The sequence below is a fragment of the Balaenoptera physalus genome, assembly GCF_965194825.1.
Source record: "Balaenoptera physalus genome assembly, chromosome: 1".
Taxonomy (NCBI): Eukaryota; Metazoa; Chordata; class Mammalia; order Artiodactyla; family Balaenopteridae; genus Balaenoptera; species Balaenoptera physalus.
In genome coordinates this window covers 84,836,117-84,861,916 of record NC_138882.1, presented here as the reverse complement: position 1 = coordinate 84,861,916, position 25,800 = coordinate 84,836,117, and the positions used below count along the sequence as shown (strand labels likewise).

Below are 25,800 nucleotides of genomic sequence, written 5' to 3'. Positions count from 1 at the left end.
GCACAAGGCATGGTATGAGGAAAGGGTGCAGAGCTCCCATGCTCTCTACAGTGTGCCACTCTCCCGAATCCCCACGTGTTCACCAACCCAGAAGCTCCCCAAACCCAGTCCTTTTAGGGTTTTTTCTTTTTTTTTTATTATTTTATTGGAATATAGTTGATTTACAATGTTGTGTTAGTTTCAGGTGTACAGCAAAATGATTCAGTTATACATACACATATATTCATTCTTTTTCAGATTCTTTACCCATAAAGGTTATTACAGAATATTGAGTAGAGTTCCCTGTGCTATGCAATAGGTCCTTGTAGGTTATCTATTTTATATATAGTAGTGTGTATATGTTAATCCCAAACTCCTCATTTATCCCTCCCCCGCTTTCCCATTTGGTAACCATAAATTTGTTTTTGAAATCTGTGAGTCTGTTTCTGTTTTGTAAATAAGTTCATTTGTATCATTTTTAATTAGATTCCACATATGAGTGATATCATATGATATCTGTCTGACTTACTTCACTTAGTATGATAATCTCTAGGTTCATCCATGTCGCTGCAAATGGCATTATTCGTTCTTTTTTATGGCTGAGTAATATTCCATTGTGTATACTTACCACATCTTCTTTATCCATTCCTCTGTCAATAGACATTCAGGTTACTTCCATGTCTTGGCTATTGTAAACAGTGCTGCAGTGAACACTGGGGTGCATGTATCTTTTCGAATTATGACTTTCTCCAGATATATACCCAGGAGTGGGATTGCTGGATCATATGGTAGTTCTATTTTTAGAACTATCATATGTGTAATGGAGGCTTCATTACACAGGCTTGATTGATTAAACATTGACCATTGGTGATTGAACTCAATTTCCAGCCCCTCTCCCTTCCCTAGAGATGGGGGTGGCACTGAAAGTTTTAACCCTCTAATCACATGGTTGGCTCCACTGGCAACCAACCCCCATCCTTAGGTAATTTTCCCAAAGGGGTGTTAACCCTCCTCATTAACATAACAAAAAAACATTTTTATAGCTCTCATCACAGGAAATTCCAAGGGTTTTAGGATCTCTGTGTAAGGATCAGAGATGAACAAATATGTATTTCTTATAAATCACAGTGTTACAGGATATAACTTTATACTAATGGGCATCTGAACAGCTATGGGCTTAATTGAGTCCCCCTCCTCAAATTCATATGTTGAAGTCCTAACTCCCAAAGTGATGGTATTTGGAGACGAGGCCTTTGGGAGATAATTAGGTTTAGATGAGGTCATGAGGATGGGGCCTTCATGATGGGATTAGGGCCCTTATAAGAAGAGACGTGCTCTCTCTCCCTACCAAGTGAGGACACAGCAAGAAGGCAGCTGTCTGAAAACCAGGAAGAGAGCTATCCCCAGAACCTGACCATGGTGGTACCCTGATCTCAGACTTCAAGCCTCCAAAACTGTGAGAAGATAAACATCTGTTGGCTAAGCCACCCAGTCTATGGTATTTTGTTATGGCAGCCCAAACTGACTAAGACATGGACTTTGTGACTACTTAGTAGATAACTAGCATATATTTGATAAATGAATAAATAAAAGCCTTCCCTAAATTCTGCAGCTATACCCAGGAGAAGCAACACCAGAGAGTTCCCTTCAAAGCTGTTCCCTCTGCTCCTGAAGAAAGCATTTGGAGGTAGTGAGTTCCTTGCCTCTGGGAATTTCAAATGCGGCCAGTTATTTGGTGGACTGGGCAGGTAAATAGGAGGTAGAATTAAGTATGTGGAAATATATATATATATATATATATATATATATTTATAAAATTGTCAGATCTACCAAAGAACCAGTGTGATGTGCCAGAAAGAGCCCAAGATGTGCAGTAAAATAACTGGATTTGGGGATCAAGTGTTTGTAAGGCTGTGTGACTTTGGACAGACCACCCAACCTATCTGAGCCTCTGTAAAATGGGGGCAATAAAGTCCACCTCACATGGCCACTGTGGAGCTCACAGCTCTAAATCTCTGTCTAGATGGAAGGATATTGTGGTTGCTGCCTTATGATCCCAACCAACCTAAGAGTTCCTGACAACGTTCCAGTGTTCCTGCTTGCCACACAAGAACACGGGCAGACTCGCCGGCCCCCTGCTGGTGAACAGCTGGCACTGCACATTATCTCCGTCATTTCGAGCCTCTCTAACCCCAAGGTTTGAGGGTTCCTTTCCACTCTAGCAAGCGTTTGCCTCATTCGGTCTCGGGGCTGTACAGATAGCCTCGTGGGTGATTAGCATTCTCTGACAAAGGCTCATTGGGTTCAGTCATAGTTTCCACAAAAAAAAAGGAGTAGAGTGTCCCTAAGACTAGAGGGCGTTATGGTAGAGGAAAGTGCACTGGCTTTGAAGTCAGACAGGCTTGAGTTTGCAGACCCTATCCTGTGCCCTTTCGAGCTGAGCCACCTTGGGCTCCTCGTTGGCACTTATTGAGAGCCACTTGGTTGTCCCCTTTCTCAGCCCACTTGATCTTTTAAGAAAACACCAAAATATTAAGAGAAATAAAAATGTGTTAGCTGAGACCAACAATTTCCTTTTACTAAAAAGGTTGTCACTCCCTCACTGTAGAAAACAGAACAAATTTCCCACAGCAACCATCTTACAGGTACAGATGAAGAAACTGAGGCTCAGAGAGATTAGTTAATCTATCCAAAAGCACCAGGTTTATTTTTATTTCTATTGTTTTGTTGTTTATTTTAACTGTGGTCATCATCTTAAACTCAAGGAAAAACCCATTACGGTAGAGGAGGAATGTGTAGGTGCAGGAATGGGGAGTGGAGGGAGAAACCAGGAAGTCATTTCCCATGGAGGAAGGGAATTCTATTCCAAGGAACCCCCAAGAGAAACTCCCAGATCCCTTGCTGGGGGCTAACTCAGCCTGAGCCCCCACCCTCTAAGTATCAGCTGAGCAATTTTAACCTGAGGGCATCCCTGTGCCCTTATCCATGAGGACATTCAGCCCTCACTTTCCCATTCACTCACACAAGCTATTAATCCACTATGACATTCAGAAACCCAGCTAGGTGCTAAAGACACAAAAATGAATGGCATACAGGTCTTAGCCCTTTCAGAGTTCAAGTTCCAGTGGGGAGACAACCATGTAGACCAACAATATCATTAGTTCGTTAATCATGCCACAAATGTTTATTGATCCCTTAGGAGTTGAGGGTACATCACCAAATATGACACTGTATTCTGTCCTCAAAAGCTCACAACCTACAGGTGATATAGAGAAATAAGCCAAAATCCAACACAACATGAAAAGCAAGAGTTCCCAGGGTCTCAAATCTTGAATGAAGGACAGGGAATCTCTGTCTTGGATGACTGAGGAGGGATGAACAGAAGATGTGACGTCTGTGCTGCATTTTTAAGAGCCATTATTTTAAGAGGAGTGAGGGGAGGAACCCCCAAGGAGACAGAACAGCACATTCGCACTCTTACTGACCTGAGAGTGGGTCTGGTAAGTTCAGGGAACAGGTGTGTTGGCTGAGTCAGGAGAGAACCAAGGAAACAAGGAAGGGAGTGGATGCAGACTAGGAGAGCTGAACGTGCAGAGTGAAGGGTCTGGTATGCCAAAACATGTTTCGACTTTATCCTACGGATAAAAGGAACCAGCAAGGCTTAACAGGTCAGACATGTTTTTTGTTCGTTTGCTTTTCTTTTGTTTTTAAGAAGGATTACATCATCAGCAGTATGAGAAATGAATAGCCAATAATGTGACTCATGAAGTGCTTGGGTGAGAAATGATGACATTAACTCAGGTCTTGGCATGGGAAAGGAAGGAAGAGATTAGAGTCAGGGGACATTTCTGAGCTCAAAACCATAAGACTTGCAGCTAACTGCTTGTAAATAATAGTTCATAGTTATTTAGGCCTATTATGCCCTTGGATGATATTAGGCACTTCATCTGCGTTATCTCATTCAGTCCTCACAAGAGCCTCAGAAGTTATGCTTTTGTATATTCTATTTTTCGGATCTGTAAACAGAGGCTTAGATTTGGCCCCAGCTCTGTCCCAAGTATAAGCATTGAGCCAGTAACAATACTGCCTCCCACACTCGGTGTGGATGAAGCAGAGGGGAAAAGAGTGACATGAAGTTTTCCAGCTTGGGAAATACTTTTGGGGAAAGAAATTACATTCGCTGCTGGACATGGGCGCCCTGGGATGGCCATCACACAGCCATTACACGTGTGCATCTGGAGCTCAGAAAAGGATCTTGGCTGGACCCACAGAATTAAGCATTCTCAATAGATGAGAGGTTAAAACTATGACAGTGGATGAGATAATCTGTGGAGCAGTAGAGGGAAAAGACAAGGGGGACAGGGACGGAGCTTTGGGGAATGTCAATATTCCAAGCAGCTGGAGGAAAAGAACCTGTGGAGGAGGGTGATAAGAGGTAGCCAGCAAGGCAAGAGGAAACCCAGGACAAGCATGTTCCCTCACTGTGGCTCCTATCTATTTGGGTTTTCTCTGCCAAGGAAAGCTTGGTATAATCTGCAAACTCGGATTTCAGAATACAGCTCCAAATCTCAATCAAGCGAACAAAAAAACACATGTGGCTTGTCAGCCCTTTGATGGTTCTCTGTTACCCCCAAGATAAAATTTCAATGAAAACATTGAAATTACACCATTCTAGGGTTGATCTCTCAGAAATGCCACCTTTTACACGTCCCCTTGCATAAGAACTTTGATTTCTGTACTTAGGACAGACTCCTGCAAATGACAAAAAAAAAATTCTCCCCCGGTACCACATTGAGCAGCTGGTGTAGAATGCTGTCAACATGTGTTTCAAAGTCCACAGAAATAAAATGGTCTGTGTTCTCAAATGGCAGGATTGTCTATGTAGAAAATCCGGAAGAACTGACAAAAACAAAACAAAACAAAAACAAACAAGCAAACAAAGAAACACCCTCCTGGAACTAAGAAGTGTAGAAAAGTCACAGGATACAAGGTTATAAGTACAAAAGGATACAAGGTTAATATATAAAAGGATACAAGGTTAATATACAAAAGTCAATTGCTTTCCTCTACACCAGAAATGAACAATTGGAATTTGAAATATACAATTTACAATAGCAGCAAAACCAATAAAATATTTAGGTATAAATCTAACTACATAGGTATAGGATGCATATGCAGAAAACTACCCAACTCTGATGAAATAAATCCAAAAAATGATCTAAATAAATGGAGAGATATTCTGTGTTCATAGATTAGAAGACTCAGTATTGTTAAAATGGCCATTCTTTCCAACTTTATCTATAGATTTAATGTAATCCCAAACAAATTTTGGCAAGATATTTTGGATATATTGCCAAACTGGTTCTAAAGTTTATACAGAAAGGCAAAACACCCAGAATAGCCAACACAATAGTGAAGGAGATGACTGAAGCTGGAAGACTTACACTACCTAACTTCAAGACTTGTTATAAAGCTACAGAAATCAAGACTGTGTGGTATTGGCAAAAGAATAGATACATAGATCAATAGAACACAATAGAGAGCCCAGAAATAGACCCACACGGATATAGTCAACTTATCTTTAACAAAGGAATAAAGACAATTCAATGGACAAGAGATAGTCTTTTTAAGAAATTGTGCTGGCCAAACGCTGAAGCAAGGTTGAGTAAGATGTATCCGGGTTTTGATAACTAGGAGAACAAGGTTGATTTATAAAACAGTGAAGTCAGAGAATAAGTGATTAAGAGGTGACAATATAATGACCAACTCCTGTTTAACCTGCTTAACATCTTATTGTTTCATAACCTCCTAAGCCTAACAATGGTGATGATTCTTTTTTTTTTTTTTTCTTTTTTTTTTTTATGGCTGTGTTGGGTCTTCTTTTCTGTGCGAGGGCTTTCTCTAGTTGTGGCAAGCAGGGGCCACTCTTCATTGCGTTGCGCGGGGACCTCTCACCATCGTGGCCTCTCTTCTTGCGGAGCACAGGCTCCAGACACGCAGGCTCAGTAATTGTGGCTCACGGACCCAGTTGCTCTGCGGCATGTGGGATTCTCCCAGACCAGGGCTTGAACCCGTGTCCCCTGCATTGGCAGGCAGACTCTCAACCACTGCGCCACCGGGGAAGCCAATGATTCTTAAAACTAATTCAAATCCAAGAAGATCTGAGACATTTTTAAAAATTGATAATGCTGAATCTTAATAATAATTTATACATACTGACATCAGTTTCCAAGTGTAACTCATAGAGCTTTATGCATATTAACTTCTTCATTCCTCCCAACAGAGTTATTACTAACACTACCAGATAAGTGAACTGAGGAACAGAGGCATTAGGTAACTTGCTTAATATCAGAAAGATAGTAAGCAGACAAGCCAGGAAAGTCAAACCATCTGATTCGAGAACCTTGTGAATTTAAGCACTAAACTGTTGTTTTTGTTTATTTGCTTTTCCTGATTTTATTGTTGACTAGTTCACAAAATTATTTCCAACAACATAAATGATGAAAAATTGAGTGCAAAAAAAGAAAAAGAAAGAAAGAAATTGTGCTGGAACCATTAGATAGTCTATATGCAAGAAAGAAAAAAAAAAGAAACTAGACACAGACTTCACACCTTTCACAAAAATAACTCTAAATGAATCCTAGACCTAAATGTAAAATGGAAAACTGTAAACCTTCTAGAAGAAAATATAGGAGAAAAATCTATGTGACCTTGAGTTTGGCAATTTATTTAGACACAACATCAAAAGCACAATTCATGAAAGAAAAATTGATAAATTGGACTTCATTAAAATTAAAAATTTCTACTCTGTGAATGACAATGATAAGAGAATGAAAAGACAAGCCACAGACTGGGAGAAAACATTTGCAAAACGTATATCTAATAAAGGACTTGTATCCAAAATATGTAAAGAAATCTTAAAGCTCAACAAGAAAACAAACAATCCAATTTTAAAATGGACAAAATATCTAAACAGACTTTGCACAAAAAAAGAGATAGAGATGACAAATAAGCATATGAAAAGATGTTATCATTTGTCATTAGGGAATGGCAAGCTAAAATTATAGCGAGATACCACTACACACCTATTGGAATGCCTAGAATCCAAAAAACTAAGCTAGTGAGGATGTGGAGCAACAGGAATTTTCACTCATTGCTGAATGCATTGGGAACACAAAATGATATAGCTCTTTTGGAAGATAGTTTGGCAGTTTCTTACAGAGTTAAACATAGTCTTACCATTTTATCTAACAGTCATGCATCTAGGGATCTATCCAATTGATTCGAAAACATATTCACACAAAAATTTGCATGGAAATATTTATAGCAGCTTTGTTCATAATCAGCAAAAACTGGAAGCAACCAAGATGTCCTTCAATAGGTGAACAGTTAAACAATCTGTAGTATGTCCGTACAATGGAATATTATTCAGAAATTAAAAAGAAACAAGCTATCAAGCCAGGAGAAGACATGGCTGAACCTTAAATGCATATTAATAAGGGAAAGAAGCCAGTCTGAAAGGGCTATATACTGTATGCTTCCAATTATATGACATTCTGAAAAAGACAAAACTATAGAGACAGTAAAAAGATCAATGGTTGCCGGGGGTTCAGGGTTTCTTGGGGCGTGGGGAGGTGTTGAGTAGGTGAACTACAAAGGATTTTTAGGGAAGTGAAACTACTCTGCATGACATTGCAATTATGAAACTTGACTGTGCACTTGGCAAAACCCATTGAACCATACAGCACAAAGAATGATCCTAAATGCATGCAAACCTTTTTAAAATCATTTAGGAGGTAGGCACAGTTCCAAGATAGAACACAGGATGTATTTTCTTTAATCTAACTGTATTACAAATGTATGAAACAAGCTCACTGGAGGTAGAGTGTGCTGGAGGTGCAGGGGGAGGCCAGCGAGGCTGGAGCACAGCAAGAGAGGGGAGAAATAGTAGGAGATACTGTCAGAGGCAAAACGAGGAGCAAGATTGAGTAGGACCTTTCAGGCCAGAGTAAGGACTTTGGCTCTTACTGTGAGTGACATGGAAGAGAAACCATCAGAGGGTTCTGAGTAGAGGAAAGACATGGTCTGACTTGGTTGGATCTTAACAGGTTCCCTCTAGCTTCTGTGTTGAGAATAGGAGCCTCCTCCTCCAGGCCTAGAGGATGGCAGAATCAGGGAGTCCAATTAGGAGGCCATCGTAGCATTTCAAGTGATAGACGATGATGCATGGAACCAGCATGGTAGCCAGGGACCTTCCATGAGAAGCAGCTGAATTCTGAATATATTTTGAAGGGAGAGCCAGCCGGGTAAGGGGAATGAGAGAAAAAAAGGAGTCAGTGACAGCCCCAGGGATTTTGGGCCTGGGCAACTAGAAGCATGGCATCCACTTGCTGAGCTGGGGAAGACAGCAGTGTGAGCAGTTTCAGAGGAAAGACCAGGAGCTCAGATTTACACATCAAAATTGTCAGTCCTACTAAATAGCCAAGTGGAGATATGACCAGAGTTAGAATTTTAACCTAGTGTTAAGGAAAGGTGTTTTGGCTATAAATATCAATTTGAGAGGTAAAGGTGATGAGTTAAAAGAAGGATCCCAAAAGACCATGAACAGAAGGAAATTAAAGGAAGAAGCAAAGAGTTGGACCTTAACAGAAGAGGGGACTCATCACCTTCTGAGGCTGATGTGAAGAAAGAAAAAATGTGAAGAACTGCATGTGGAATATAGTTGCAGGAACATTTGCAAGGTCACAGGAAGTTGAGAGAGGTCTTGCTGGATGGGCCCCAATTTTCTCTGCTGAGAGTAAGAGGGTTGGGATGGAAGCTTGAGGAAGGAAGTGAAATGTAAGAATATTTGTGAGAACAGTGGGAGCAGGAGCTTACCAAGAGCAAGTAGGAGACTTGTCCCAAGGCAGCACTGGAAACCCCTCTGGGAGGTGGGGTGGGGCGCCTATCGGACCTCCAAGTCTCAGGGGAGGCCGCCTTGACACTCTACATCCTGATGTGACAAGAGTGGTTTTATTGCCAGAAGTACCAGGACTCCAACACCCAACACACCCCTGCAGCCAGTGCCCCAGCACGTTTGCATCTCCAGGCATTCTCCCTTCCTTCCTGCATCTGCACCAGCTGGGCACCCCGCCTCATCACTCAGCAGGTCCAGGTATTCAGCTCTGGCAAAGGTGCTCCAACCCCACACCCAACAATGACTCCCAGTCCCCCAGCTCCTGCCAGGGAGCCAGCTCACCTGCACCACCTACCGGCCCAACCAGGGTAGGACTCCAGCTCCTTTCTGCTGCTGTTCCTTCACCCACCTTCCACCCCAAGAGCCACAGGACTCAGAGCCCTTACTGGGACCCTCAGACCCCAAGGCATCTCAGATGTGGAAAACGCCCAGGTCACCTGATTCAACCCCACAGTTGCAGAAAAGATACTGAGGACTTTCATTCATTCCACAAATATTTACTAGGCTACTATTATGTGCTAGTGTACCGACACCATCCCAGGAGCTGGGGGTACACTGGGGAAGTCTAGTGAGGAAGACAGGTCTAAAATAACAGCAGAATTAAAGATACAGTTCCAAATCATGAAGTGCTGGAAAGGGGCAAGTTTCTGAATGAGTGTATAGCTGTGGGGGAGGAGGGGTGGGGGTGGGTTCATCTCTGAACACATAACATTTAGACTGGGAACTGAAGGATGAATAGAACTTGACAAGGCAAAGAAATGGAGGAGGCGGAGGAGGACATTTCAGACAGAGTTAAGCCCTGAGGTCCACAGCCCATGACCACCTCATGTCAGTTCCCTGGTGACTCTCCCTCATCTCATTCCCACCCATCTACAGATGAAGACCTCCCTAAGGAGGGGCAATATTAGTTGCCTTTATCTTACTCAGTGTGAAAATATGTGGGTATTTTATACTTCAATTTATGTGTAACATTGTAAGTTCTCCCTCTCTTTTTCCTTTAAATACCAATACAGAAAATTTCATTATTACCTAAACTTGACAGAATAGAAAACCAAAAGGGTTAAACAAGCATCCCTGGCTTCATAGGAACTAGAATCTAAACCAAGATTCCATGTGGTTTTAAGCAGCAACACACCTTTAACATCCTCAAACACCAGAAGTGTACGGATCGTGAAGCTCCGTCCACCCTCCACAAGCCGTGCATCCATCAGAAAAGTCCTGATACAAGTTCTATTTGGCTTACTATATAAATACAATGCTATCTCCACATGCCAGCTTCAGTAACAGGCCAGCGTACCAAAGCTAACTTGAAGGGCTAAGGGGCCATGGTACCAGAAGATGCACACTCATAGTGTGAACCCCATCATGTGCACATAAAAGCACTAAGAGAGGGAAGCTAATTAAGAACAGAGTTAAGATCCACCAGGGGGAAGACAGCAGAAGCAAGAAGAACGACAATTCTGCAGCCTGTGGAAGGAAAACCACATTCACAGAAAGATAGACAAAATGAAAAAGCAGAGGACATTGTACCAGATGGGGGAACAAGATAAAACCCCAGAAAAACAACTAAATGAAGTGGAGATAGGCAAACTTCCAGGAAAAGAATTCAGAATAATGATAGTGAAAATGATCGAGGACCTCAGAAAAAGAATGGAGGCAAAGATTGAGAATATGTAAGAAATGTTTTAAAAACACCTAGAAGAATTAAAGAACAAACAGAGATGAACAATACAATAACTGAAATGAAAAATACACTAGAAGGAATCAATAGCAGAATAACTGAGGCAGAAGAACGGATAAGTGACCTGGAAGACAGAATGGGGGAATTCACTGCCATGAAAGAGAATGAAAAGAAATAAAGACAGCCTAAGAGACATCTGGGACAACATTAAATGCAACAACATTCGCATTATAGGGGTCCCAGAAGGAGAAGAGACAGAGAAAGGACCCAAGAAAATATTTGAAGAGCCTATAGTCAAAAACTTCCCTAACATGAGAAAGAAAATAGCCACCCAAGTCCAGGAAGTGCAGACTCCCAGACAGGATAAACCCAAGGGGAAACATGCTGAGATACATAGTAATCAAATTGACAAAAATTAAAGACAAAGAAAAATTATTGAAGGCAACAAGGGAAAAACGACAAATAACATACAAGGGAACTCCAATATTGTTAACAGTTGATTTCTCAGCAGAAAATCTACAAGCCAGAAGGGAATGGCATGACATATTTAAAGTGATGAAAGGGAAGAATTACAACCAAGATTACTCTACCTGGCAAGGATCTCATTCAGATTCGATGGAGAAATCAAAAGCTTTACAGACAAGCAAAAGCTAAGAGAATTCAGCACCACCTAACCAGCTCTACAACAAATGCTAAAGGAACTTCTCTAAGTGGGAAACACAAGACAAGAAAAGGACCTAGAAAAACAAACCCATAACAATTAAGAAAATGGTAATAGGAACATACATATGGATAATTACCTTAAACATGAATGCATTAAATGCTCCAACCAAAAGACACAGGCTTGCTGAATGTATACAAAAACAAGACCTATATATATGTTGTCTAAAAGAGACCCAATTCAGACCTAAGGACACATACAGACTGAAAGCGAGGGGATGGAAAAGGATATCCCATGCAAATGGAAATCAAAAGAAAGCTGGAGTAGCAATACTCATATCAGATAAAATAGACTTTAAAATAAAGACTGTTACAAGAGACAAGGAAGGACACTACATAATGATCAAGGGATCAATCCAAGAAGAAGATATAACAATTATAAATATATATGCACCCAACGTAGAAGCACCTCAATACATAAGGCAACTGCTAACAGCTATAAAAGAGGAAACTGACAGTAACACAATAATAGTGGGGGACTTTAACACCTCATTTACACCAATGGACAGATCATCCAAACAGAAAATTAATAAGGAAATGCAAGCTTTAAATGACACAATAGACCAGATAGATTTAATTGATATTTATAGGACATTCCATCCAAAAACAGCAGATTACACTTTCTCCTCAAGTGCGCATGGAACATTCTCCAGGATAGATCACATCTTGGGTCAAAAATCAAGACTCAGTAAATTTAAGAAAATTGAAATTATATCAAGCATCTTTTCTGACCACAACGTTATGAGATTGGAAACCAATTACAGCAGAAAAAACGTAAAACACACAAACACGTGGAGGCTAAACAATACGTTACTAAATAACCAAGAGATCACTGAAGAAATCAAAGAGGAAATCAGAAAATACCTAGAGACAAATGACAACGAAACACAACAGTCCAAAACCTATGGGATGCAACAAAAGCAGTTCTAAGAGGGAAGTTTATAGCAATACAAGCCTACCTCAAGAAACAAGAAAAATCTCAAATAAACAATCTAACCTTACACCCAAAGGAACTAGAGAAAGAAGAACAAACAAAACCCAAAGTTAGCAGAAGAAAAGAATTCATAAAGATCATTGCAGAAATAAATGAAATAGAAACAAAGAAAACAATAGCAAAGATCAATAAAACTAAAAGCTGGTTCTCTGAGAAGATAAGCAAAATTGATAAAGCATTAGCCAGACTCATCAAGAAAAAGAGGGAGAGGACTCAAATCAATAAAATTAGAAATGAAAAAGGAGAAGTCACAACAGACACCACAGAAATACAAAGCATCCTAAGAGACTACTACAAGCAACTCTAGGCCAATAAAATGGATAACCTGGAAGAAATGGACAAGTTCTTAGAAAGGTATAACCTTCCAAGACTGAACCAGGAAGAAATAGAAAATATGAACAGACCAATCACAAGTAATGAAATTGAAACTGTGATTAAAAATCTTCCAACAAACAAAAGTCCAGGACCAGATGGCTTCACAGGCAAATACTATCAAACATTTAGAGAAGAGCTAACACCCATCCTTCTCAAACTCTTCCAAAAATGTGCAGTGGAAGGAACACTCCCAAACTCATTCTATGAGGCCACCATCACCCTGATACCAAAACCAGACAAAGATGTCACAAAGAAAGAAAACTACAGACCAATATCACTGATGAATATTGATGCAAAAATCCTCAACAAAATACTAGCAAACAGAATCCAACAGCACATTAAAAAGATCATACACCATGATCAAGTGGGGTTTACCCCAGGAATGCAAGGATTCTTCAATATACACAAATCAATCAATGTGATACACCATATTAACAAAATGAAGGAGAAAAACCATATGATCATCTCAATAGATGCAGAGAAAGCTTTTGACAAAATTCAACACCCATTTATGATCAAAATCCTCCAAAAAGTAGGCATAGAGGGAAATTATCTCAACATAATAAAGACCATATATGACAAACCCACAGCCAACATCGTCCTCAATGGTGAAAAACTGAAACCATTTCCACTAAGATCAGGAACAAGACAAGGTTGCCCACTCTCACCATTATTATTCAACATTGTTTTGGAAGTTTTAGCTACAGCAATCAGAGAAGAAATAGAAATAAAAGAAATCCAAATCAGAAAAGAAGAAGTAAAACTGTCACTGTTTGCAGATGACATGATACTATACATAGAGAATCCTAAAGATGTCACCAGAAAACTACTAGAGCTAATCAATGAATTTGGTAAAGTTGCAGGATACAAAATTAATGCCCAGAAAGCCCTTGCATTCCTATACACTAATGATGAAAAATCTGAAAGAGAAATTAAGGAAACACTCCCATTTACCATTGCAACAAAAAGAATAAAATACCTAGGAATAAACCTACCTAGGGAGACAAAAGACCTGTATGCAGAAAACTATAAGACACTGATGAAAGAAATTAAAGATGATACAAACAGATGGAAAGATATACCATGTTCTTGGATTGGAAGAATCAATATTGTGAAAATTACTATACCACCCAAAGCAATCTACAGATTCAGTGTAATCCCTATCAAGTTACCAATGGCATTTTTTACAGAACCAGAACAAAAAATCTTAAACTTTGTATGGAGACACAAAAGACCCCGAAAAGCCAAAGCAGTCTTGAGGGAAAAAAGCGGAGCTGGAGGAATCAGTCACCCTGACTTCAGACTATACTACAAAGCTACAGTAATCAAGACAGTATGGTACTGGCACAAAAAAACAGAAATACAGATCAATGGAACAGGATAGAAAGCCCAGAGATAAACCTATGCACCTACGGTCAACTAATCTATGACAAAGGAGGCAAGGATATACAATGGAGAAAAGACAGCCTCTTCAATAAGTGGTGCTGGGAAAACTGGACAGCTACATGTAAAAGAATGAAATTAGAACACTCCCTGACACCATACACAAAAATAAACTCAAAATGGATTAGCCACCTAAATGTAAGACCGGACACTATAAAACTCTTAGAGGAAAACATAGGAAGAATACTCTTTGACATAAATCACAGCAAGATCTTCTTTGATCCACCTCCTAAAGAAATGGAAATAAAAACAAAAATAAACAAATGGGACTAATGAAACTTCAAAGGTTTTGCAAAGCAAAGGAAACTACAAACAAGACAAAAAAAAAACCCTCAGAATGGGAGAAAATATTTGCAAACAAATCAATGGACAAAGGATTAATCTCCAAAATATATAACCAGCTCATGTGGCTCAATATTTAAAAAAAAAAACCCAATCCAAAAATGGACAGAAGACATAAATAGACATTTCTCCAAAGAAGACATACAGATGGCCAAGAAGCACATGAAAACCTGCTCAACATCACTAATTATTAGAGAAATGCAAATCAAAACTACAATGAGGTATCACTTCACACCAGTTAGAATGGGCATCATCAGAAAATCTACAAACAGCAAATGCTGGCGAGGGTGTGGAGAAAAGGGAACCCTCTTGCACTCTTGGTGAGAATGTAAATTGATACAACCACTATGGAGAACAATATGGAGGTTCCTTAAAAAACTAAAAATAGAATTACCATATGACCCAGCAATCCCACTACTGGGCATATACCCTGAGAAAACCATAATTCAAAAAGGCACATGCACCCCAATGTTCATTGCAGCACTATTTACAATAGTCAGGTCATGGAAGCAACGTAAATGCCCATCGACAGATGAATGGATAAAGAAGATGTGGTACATATATACAATGGAATATTACTCAACCATAAAAAGGAACAAAATTGGGTAATTTGCAGAGAAGTGGATGGATCTAGACACTGTCATACAGAGTGAAGTAAGTCAGAAAGAGAAAAACAAATATTAACACATATATGTGGAACCTAGAAAAATGGTACAGGTGAACCAGTTTGCGGTGCAGGTAGTGAGACACAGATGTAGAGAACAAACGTATGGACACCAAGGGGGGAAAGTGGAGGGGGGTGGTGATGGTGGTGTGATGAATTGGGAGGTTGGGATTGACATATATACACTAATACGTATAAAACGGATAACTAATAAGAACCTGCTGTATAAAAAAATAAATAAAATAAAATTCAAAAATTCAAAAAAAAAAGGAACCAAAAGAGAATATTTTTTTATTTCACTCTATATCTTTAAATAGATAAAGTATTGTCCCTACTGTAAAGAGGAGGCAAAAGAGGTCCAGAAAGTAAAGATTCCTGTGTCTATAAATGGAGTAAACAATACCAGAAGTATTGCAGGATTTTAACATCAGAGACAGCAAGTTTGGGGTTGGGCCAGATGGGGGTAGCGGGTGAACAGGGTCTGTGTCTCTGGCTGGTTGGAAAGGATTGCATTAAAAAGGCACAGTCCTTCAATGGCCTCCCATAAGGGTCTCACACTCTTGCTTTATCACTGTTGTTTTAAGTCTTCTTTTCAGAGTCTTCCCAACCACTCGTGGAGAACACACCCATGGGAGATAACCAACCCTGCTATGCTCTGAAGGATGCTCAGTCCAGGGACTTCCCTGGCAGTCCAGTGGTTAAGATTCCATGCTTCCACTACAGGGGGTGTGGGTTCAATCCCTGGTCAGGGAACTAAGATTCCCCCATGCCCTGTGGCATGGCCAAAAATATAAAAATTAAAAATGAAGGATGTTCAGTCCAGAATCTTGCACAAATAAAAATATGATGTCTTATGTAAAACACCTGGCACAAAGGAAGAGCTCAGTAAATATTGGCTCCCTCCCCGAGCCTTCCTTCCTACAGCCCTGAAGAAAAGGAGGGTCAAGTTTCCACCGATACCGCTTACTGATATCCAATGTCACAGAAGTTCTGTGTGTCCATGTGATAGGACTCTATATCTCGGACACAGATCAGGCAGTCCATGGATATGTTGCAGGTCGCCCCAATGGTGTGGATGATGATGACATATTTGGCTGGGAGGTTCATTGTAGGGCAGTGTGCCTGTCTGGCTTTCCAAGCTGACCTTGTGATGATATTGGGGCAAGCTGTGGTGAGGGGAAAAACCAAGGCGATGGGAATTCACCTGGGCCCACATGTGCACAATCTCACAACTGCAGGCTGGTTACTCCTCAGTCTCCCTAACCTCTGATACCCACTGGCACATCCTAACGTGGGATTCTGTGAGATTCTGGGAAGGTACCAATAGCAATTGTCTAGGCCAGGTGGCTGGAGCAAGGGGCAGAGGCAAATTCTGCAGGTTCTGATAACAACTATGGAAACCAGCATGTGAACAGAAGAGAAAGGACTGTTGATCATACAGAGGCATCGCCATTTTATTCAAAAAATAAAGTATACCTACATGCTTGAATATGCATTGCAACTAAATGCAGGTGTGTGTACTTATTAACAGGGCCAGTATGCAGAAATCAGCTGACTCTCTGAACTGATCACACGTATATGGAAATAATTTGAAATCTCTAAAGAACTCTACAAATGTTAGAGTTATCATTATTGAAGATAGCACCTGTCTGAAAGCAAGAGAAACTTCATTTAGAGATTTACAACTAAGAAAGCTTAATAAAAAGTATCCTTGAGGGCTTCCCTGGTGGCACAGTGGTTGAGAGTCTGCCTGCCAATGCAGGGGACACGGGTTCGAGCCCTGGTCTGGGAAGATCCCACATGCCGCAGAACAGCTGGGCCCGTGAGCCACAATTACTGAGCCTGCGCGTCTGGAGCCTGTGCTCCGCGACAGGAGAGGCTGCAACAGTGAGAGGCCCGCGCACCGCGATGAAGAGTGGCCCCTGCTTGCCACAACTAGAGAAAGCCCTCGCACAGAAACGAAGACCCAACACAGCCATAAATAAAATAAATAAATAAAATTTAAAAAAAAAAAAAAGTATCCTTGAGTCCAAGAAAAGGTCCACTCTAGCAGAGAGTGTGAAACTTCTGAAAGTGCTTATAATTGTACTGGTTTTAGGTTGCTGCTTGCTCATTCCAAAATAGTGCATAATTTTCATTACCCCACTTCTTGGAATATTCATACTCATGTCAGTGTAATCTGTGAATTCAAGTTTTTCTCAGTGCTGTGGTCATATTGAAATTTGGCTTGTTTTTGCATTTAGAAATGTGTCTGTGTATGTGTGTATGTGTGTGTGTGACAGAGATTGTGTATGTCTATGTGTATTCATGTAATATACACAAATATGTATATATATTTACCCCACCCCATTTTCATGCTCTATTCTTCTCCATAGTCCTCATGCCATCTGACATCATACATATTTGACTTGTTGATTTCTTCATTTTCTATATTTCTCCACTGAAATGTGCAGTTTTCTCTGTTTTGTTCACCGCTGCATCCTCAGTACCTAGAAGAGTGGCTGGTATTCCATAAATATTTGCTAATTGAGTGAAAATGTGTGTACATATATATTTATGTCAAGCATGGTTCCATGGCCATATGGTTCTAGTGGAAAGGAGAGGAGGCCAGCAAGGTGCCCTCTCAGAATTTTCCAGATCTCATCATGAGATGTTCTTGGTCCAAGAAACCAATGAACACCAGTAAGAAAAAGCATTCCCTACTGTAGTTGGGTGGTAACTGGGAGGAGGGTGAGGCAGGACGCAGGAGCGTTTCCTTTCCTGGGCATCAGTGGCTGTTGAGGGACCAGGCAGCTCTCTTCTTTCAAGAGAAGTGGCTGAATATACCTGAGTGACAGGTGACCCTTCTTTATGGCATAGAAGATCAGATCCTCTGCGGCTGATAAGGCAGCAGAGCTGGGCCTGCTGCCTGAAAGAGGATGACATGGAGCACATAACTGTCAGCAAGAAGCTTCAACCTGGTCTAGACCTGGAGGGAAGACAAGATGACCACCTGAGCCTGAATAACTCATGGGTGGGAAGAGCAGAAACTGGCCCAGTAGCCAGGACAGAGGAGCTGAAAGGCAAGGAAGTACTTACACGCAGCTCTTAGAAACTAAGTTGGTGACCTCTTCCAAGTGCCAAACTAAACTTTATCCTCTCCATCTCTAGGTGGAATCACTGGGAGACAGTGAAAGCTACATGCAGAGGGAGGCCCACCTGACCAAGTCAGGAATGCCCCGGCATGGTGAAAAGGGTGACAGTATTTACTTAGTAGCCTCTACAATCAGACATGTGGCCAAGCACTCTTTACATCCATTAACTCATGTAATCCTCACAGAAAACCTCTGAGATAAATGCTATTACTAGCCCCAGTTGGCAGTTGAGGGTCCTGGCAAGTGCCAGTTATTTATCTATTGGCTCTTAATTCCATTCCTGCTCTGTGCTCTCCTTTGTTCTGCAGGGGGCTGGAAACCTGCAAACTACATTTCCCAGGCTTGCTTGCTGGCCACTGCTTGGGTTCTACCAATGGGAGATGCTGGAGGAAGAGAGAAACCATGTTTTCCTGCCTCTGAAGCCCCAGCGTCAGGGTCAACTTCAGATTCCAGAAGTGATGGCAATAACTGTGAACTCAAGCAGTGTCAGTGGTGGCTTCAGCAGTCTCACAGGGGTGGAGACCAGAGAGGAGAACGAGAACCAAAAAGTGCATGTCATAGAATCCAAAGGAGAAAAGAACTTCAAGAGAGGGGCCATCATCAAAGAGGACAATATGGGGCTTCCCTGGTGGCGCAGTGGTTGAGAGTCTGCCTGCCGGTGCAGGGGACACGGGTTCGGGCCCTGGTCTGGGAAGATCCCACATGCTGCGGAGCAACTGGGCCCGTGAGCCACAACTACTGAGCCTGCGCGTCTGGAGCCTGTGCTCCGCAACGGGAGAAGCCGTGATGGTGAGAGGCCCGCGCATCGCGATGAGGAGTGGCCCCAGCTTGCCGAAACTAGAGAAAGCCCTCGCACAGATACGAAGACCCAACACAGCCAAAAATAAATAATAAATAATAAATAAATAAATTTTTTTTAAAAAAAGAGGACAATATGATGTGGGTTGAAAAGACAAGAGTGTTGAGACAACGGAGCAGAGGAAGAGAGTGTAGACAACTCCCTGGCAGAGGGACAGAGGGGATGACCATTACCTAGCTTATTGCCAAAGAAAGTGAGGCCCAAGGAGACGTTGTTATAGCCCTGGGCGTGCATGCCTTGGATGTTCCAGCCAACATCTTCGTACACCCTGCCATTGTCCCCAACCAGGAAGCTGCCAGGCAAGGAAACATGATTTAATGGCAAATTCCTGTAACAGGAAACTTCGCACTCATCCTCAGAAGGGAAAAGGGTTCTAGAGGCTCAAAAATACTATGCTTCATTGACATAACGGTGGGAGGGAGGGTGATAACGCGTTTTAGACTTCCAAGAGATGTGGGAATATATTTTAAATTTTGTTTTGACTTAGCTTACATGTGTTTCCCAGAACCTCACTTTAAAATACTCATTTGGTTCAAAGTGGAATTTACATGTATGACTCTCAAGAACCTGAGAACATTAGTTCGACATTTTTCAAGGGCATGAGAATTCATTCGTCATGTTTTTAAATTATAGGACCAAGCACTTGAACATTGAAAACAATCAACCTGAATTCAGGGATTCCTTTGTGTTAACTTTTTCTTCAGTTTCTCCTTAGGAATTCCTAAGCTCTTCTTTGTCACAGAAATTTGTTTAGGATGTTCCTTTTCTCAGTTTATTTTTTGAAGCCAATGTATCTATTTTTTTGTTGTTTTACCTCCTCCTTTCTTTCTTCCTCATTATAAATTTCTCGTCCTCCACTTTCCAGGTGCAGTCTTCAAAACTGATGTTTTCACAACTCTTGCCATATTCAGCTCTTAATAGGTCATGAATTTCCACAGCAAGCTGAGCACAGAAAGAACACTTCCCTGAAGTCACCGAAGACCCAGAATGGAGTAGGGCTGACCTCGCACCCTGTGCTGACATTGGTCTGAGGACCAGGTTGGGACCTCAGGGTGTCCGCCATGTCCCTGGCTTTGCTGGAGTACTTTCAGCAGGCTGCTCTGTCCCTGCAGCCTTTGGTCAGTTCAATGTGAAAATAGCCCCTATGGCTACAGCAGCTGCAAGGTACAAACTGGAGACTGTTACACTGTCACTGCAAAAACCTGACTTCGAGATACAGTGGCTGAAGTAGACAACACAGCAGTGACAATGGCGGGGCGGTGGGGGCACTAGTGGTAGGGACAGCAGCTGAGCTGTAGTGAACACAGCATCCACAGAGGGTGGACGGGAAGACCCCCCACCCTGGCCCCCAGGGGCTCTGGTGGCTAAAACAGGGGCCTCAAGCTGCTTTTACTTATTTGCAGCTAAAAATAAATCAAGAAGAAAATGTGGGTAATCCTTTCCGAAGTGGATAATTCAGAAAGCATTTATGTTTGTCTTTAGAATTCAGGGGGGAGAGCACCATTCCCTCTCTCTCTCTGTCTTCTTCTACAAATACATACATATCCTGATTCTTGAGGGGAAAAGAGGAGGTTGTGGGCCTCCACTCCACAGATAATCCTCAGAGTGGGTACTCAATACACAACGGAAGCATCTCTTTGCCTCACACATTTGCTTTTAACACGGGGCCCTCCTCCTTGCATCCCCAGTGGGATATCTCCTATGGGATCCCAGTCACACTATGAGGTGGCCCTTCAGGGTCCCTGGTACCTCTCGGGGTAACAGCCCTGTCTGTGTGCAGAAGTGGAACAAGGCAGGACTAGGAGGCAGTCTGGGAATAGTTCTGGGTCCATGCTCCCTCGCTGAGTGACTTTGAGCAAATTCTCTAACTTCTCCAGACCACAACATCCTCACCTGTGACACAGGGGTGGTAATATTTCTCCTGCCCATTCCTCAGAGTGACTGGGAGAGCCTACTTGAGTAATACTTGCAAAGACCTTTGTAAACTGAAATATTCTTCGAGCTCCAAGGGGGCTACTGTACTTATTACAAGACCTCTCTTGCTTCTTTCTGGGAGCTCCCAGCGGCCAAGACCACATCGACATACATGGCTCAGAGCTGTCTTCCTCATGACTGCTGGGGGATTTTGGATTTTGTTTTCATCAGCATTTTTTAATTCATTAGAAAAGCAACATGAATGGGAAATTAAGAAAAACAGAGAAGGGGGAGCAGGAGGCCCCTTCAGAGGGATAACTCAAATGTGGGCTCCAGGGACCCCACCAGCCTCTTACATGTAGGCCACATCGCACCAGCCTTTGTTGTAGACCGAACGGGACTGCAGGCCCCGCAGTTTCCAGCTGCACACATTCTGCTACTGCCACTCTATCCCCGTAAGCTGGTCCATGATGACACAGGCCACAGGCTGGGTCAGCTGGGCCCTGCGGGTCAGGAATCTCGCCCCCCACTCCTTGCGGGAGACAACGGTGGACGCACCTGGTGGGGAGTTCGGGGGGGGAACCACAGGCTGGCATGCTAAGGTCCTGCCCGTGCCCGCCGCAGACTGTCCAGGCCACCCTGGGTCCTCTGTGATGGGAGAGGCCCCAGGAGGAGGCCTGCATCACCACAGTCACCCCTTCCCATCTCCATATCCCGTTTAGGGTAAAACGAATCCCCATGCAGACTCCACACTCAGCCTGGGAAGTCAAGTGGCCTTGTTCTCCAAACACTTCCTCCTTGTACTTCCCTGGAGGACTTTGCCCATCCTCACCTCTTCTCTGCCTGCAGAAAGCAGTCCCAGCAGCACCCCCCGCCCAACCCCGGGGTTCTGAGCCTACTTCTCGTGAAGCACGTCAGCATGGACGCCTCGGGATGCTTGGTGTCCACTGGCATTTGCCCCGGTGTCTGACTTGCCTTTCATCGGCTGTCCACTCAGAACATGACTCTCTGAGGAAAGCTCTGCCACTCTCCTCAAACCACTCTCCTCACTCTCCCCGGCAGAGCCCACAGGAAGCCCCATGAACACTGAGTATGGGTCTCCCTCCTTCACATGAAAATACACTGTGGGCAGGGCCGTGAGAGCCCCACACAGGACCCAGGACCTCCCCAGCTCTCCCTCACTATCCTTACTTGGGAGCTCCCAGAAGCTCTCTGAGGGATGCAGTGTTTCCGCCCTGAGAGCTGGGAACTGGGACCCTTGTCTTTTCTCCCTGGGTTTCCTCTCTTTTCTGGAACCCACCTTTGCCTAAGGACTCAGGACAATCCAGGGGAATAGTTGGGGTTCCACCCCACCCCACCCACCCAGCACAGCCATAGTGACGTTCTGAGAAATACTTCTGGCCCCCTAAGAAGCCCCCCGGCCACCCCCAAACGGCCTCACCACTGTGACCCTTGAGAATGAGCTGTGAGATGCCAGCAAACAGGTCCAGAAGCTCCTCTGACAGCCCTGTGGCTTGGGTTTCATGCCAAGACAACTGTGGGGAATCCCCTGGGAAGGAACACTGCACTTGGTGCTGGTCCTTGGAGAACACCTGGACCAGCTCTCAGGCAGAGGCTCCACATCCCCCCTGCGCCCCCAACCAACAGCCTCTCGGCCTCCCCAAGTCACCTGACTTCCTCTAGGAAACAAGGAAGAGGAAAACCACGGATGCATCTGGCCTCACTCTGCCTCTGCCTCTCACATCTGCCCCAATGAGGCCTTCACTCTCCCCATCCTCCCCAAGCCTCCCTCCATTTCAGACTCAGTGCAGTCTCTCCTGCCTCCTCATCTGAGCAGCTCTGCCTTTCCCAGTTCACTCGTATACATATTAATAGATCAGAGTGTCATGTACCAAGATGGCCATCATCACATTAACACGTATTCATATATTAAGCACCTAGTGATCCAGACAAGGTTCTTGAAATACAGAAATTTACAGATCGTTGTGACTGCCCTCACAAACTAGATTTTTTTAGATAGGATTAATGGAGGATTAATCATCACAAACATGCCGCATCCCCCTCTGCCTATTCGGTACCAGAGGTCATGGGAAGCAATAGCCACTAGAACCAGCAATGTCACCCACATCACCTCCCACAGGCTGGCTCTGTAATGTACAAAGCATTTTCAAGGGCACTATCAGCTTTGTGGCTTAAAACAATTTTGTGAGATAAGCAAAGCAAATTAACTACTTCCTCTATACTGATGAGAAACTGAGGCTCAGAGAGGTTACTTGTCTAAGACGATGTGGGTTTTAAGCTGCGGACTTGCATTCCAACCCAGGCTGTTTGACCCCAGAGCTGTGTCAATAGCCACTAGGCTCTGCAGCCACCCCAAAATTGTCAGATGACCTTGGGCAAGTCACTGCCACAATGTGGCCTGTTTCTCTGTCTTTAAGATGAGTTTGTTAAGGGTCTCCACCATGGTTCTGAGATTCTGTCCTTCTGCGAAATCATCGGGAACAAATACTTGACCATGACACTGAAGCCAAGGTGTGCTGGGCAGGCTGGAGGGGCTGCTAAGGATGGGAGCCCATCTCAGCAGGGAGTGGGGGCACCTGAGCCAGGCTCTGAAGGGGAACATAGCTAGTGGGGAGGAGTGAGGACACTGGAGAGGATGATTTCCAAATGAAACCAGGCTGGGGCTGATGGCAAAAGCACTTGTGACCCAGTGAAAGAAAACTCACCCCAGGCCCCGAGATCCAGAGCAGAGATGACAAGAAGCCACAGCAGCATCCTCGTGTGGAAGTAGGTCACTAACAGGGAGAGTATAGACCACAGCCCTGGGAGAGACACCGACAGTTAGCCCGACCATCCTCACCCTTCAAACAGGGCTCCCACCCCATTGCACGGCCCCCCTCTGTCTCCCCACCAAACCTGTGCACCTCCTGGGACCAGCACCTGGCGAGGCTTCTCAGGGTCCCCAGCACAGGATTGACCCTTGGCAGGTGCTCAGTAAAGGTGAGGGTGCTAACACCTGTCTAGCCACCACCCTCACCAGCCTCCTATTACCCTGAGAGCTCTTGGTCCCTCCTAGGAGCCCGGTGCCTCATCTAAGGCCTTCCACCATAGATAATAACAATTTCTAAAATCCCTGAGTAGCTATTATGAATAAACCATGTGTAGATATTTTTACATCTAGTGCTGCAATTTTATATTTAATCCTTATAAAATTCCCATAAGATATTTGTAACCCCATTTTTATAGGTGAGAACACTGAGGCTCACCTAACTTCTTCTTGAGTGAGAAGAGTAATAAAGAATAGCAGCTACCATTTACTGTCACATCCTATATTCCAAGTATTTGCTGAGGACTTCATAGTTATTCCATTAAGTATCTTCACAATGACCTATGAGACCTGTACTTATCATCAGGAAACTGGACTTCAGAGAGTTTAAGTCACTTGCCCAAAGTTACCCAATTAGAAGGGGCAGATCTGTCTGACTCCAGAGACTCTGCCTGGAACTTCTCCACAATCAGCTTGAGTTTCTGATGGTGGAGATTCTCAACGAGGATCCAAGAGGTTAAACTCCGGGATTACTGTGGTCCTTTCCAGCTGCAGGAATATTTTCTGCTGTGTCAGACAGAAATGAGTTGTTTACTTGGGCTCAATCCAAATGAAATATCAGTTCCCTGAGATGTCAACCGAAACATCAACTTTTCTCCCAATTATCCTACTGAGAAACTATAGAGAGAGTTTTGAGATAAAATGGGGTAGATCACTGACCTCCAGAGATTTTATATTATAATCTATAGTTCCCAGATGGAAAATGTGTAGAACCCCAGTTTAAGACGAGCATATAGGAGCTTCCTGGATCAGGACAAGAAATTCTTGGCCGTTAACACCCAGGAATCCAGTCATTTGAGAAAACTGTGTCCTGTTGACAAACCAGCCCTCCACAGAGGAAGGCAGGCACCTGATGAACGTGTGGGAAAGTGTTGAGCCTCTCTCATTGGCCAAATGAGAGGCAAGGATGAACTTGCCCAAGTTGGAAGCCCTGTAGGCTGGCCTCCCAGGAAAGAAGCTGGCCTCTTGCAAAGCTACCTAGAAACCAGCGATCAATTCTGGTCAACAGGAGGTTTATACCCTGGTCGCTTGACCATGGTGCTTCCCCAACCATGAATGATAACGAGGTGAGTGCTGTCCCAAACTTGTCACATCATAAGCTGAAATTGCAAGGCTTGAGCCCAACCTCTCATCTTGCTAGGGCAGGGACGGGTGGGGTCTCCCACCCCCACCTCCAGCTGCATACACTGAGCTGGCAGGACAGGCTGCAGCCACAGTTCGGCCACCGTGGCCCACATTGCTATGCATCCTCTGTACTTAAAATGAAGATGAAATATTAGGACACGAGACAAGTGAGATATAATAGATAGGGATTCCAGGTTAGACAGAAAGGTAAGAAATTGGGTAGAGGTAACCCCAGGACCCAGAGCCTTGGCAAGAAAGATCCAGGTGTGGTAGAACCAAACTCATTTAGAGCAATTTAGGATAGAGAAAGTTTTCTTACTTGCAGGAAGAATTCAAGAGTGGAGATCAGGGAAACTTTCTCCACTATGTTAACTTTGTAACCTGATAGAGTCCAGTCCCTCCAATAGGAGAGGGCTTCTCAAGAAGACACACACACACACACACACACACACACACACACACACACACAATCAGAAATACCTGTGGGTCCCTCGCTGTCCCAGCCCCA

General features: G+C 43.2%; 1 protein-coding gene across 1 annotated transcript; it reads right to left on the bottom strand.

Moving 5' to 3' along the window:
• Positions 1-15,170: 15,170 nt before the first annotated feature.
• On the bottom strand, positions 15,171-25,405 carry LOC309655297 (peptidoglycan recognition protein 3-like; the record flags this gene model as incomplete). The annotated part of the gene is given in 8 exon segments (XM_082450317.1): positions 15,171-16,320; positions 17,910-18,062; positions 19,321-19,439; positions 21,418-21,497; positions 21,501-21,619; positions 22,503-22,653; positions 24,518-24,604; positions 25,340-25,405. Coding segments are annotated over 8 exon segments (978 nt in total). The 3' UTR covers positions 15,171-16,117.
• Between the last annotated feature and the right edge of the window lie 395 nt (positions 25,406-25,800).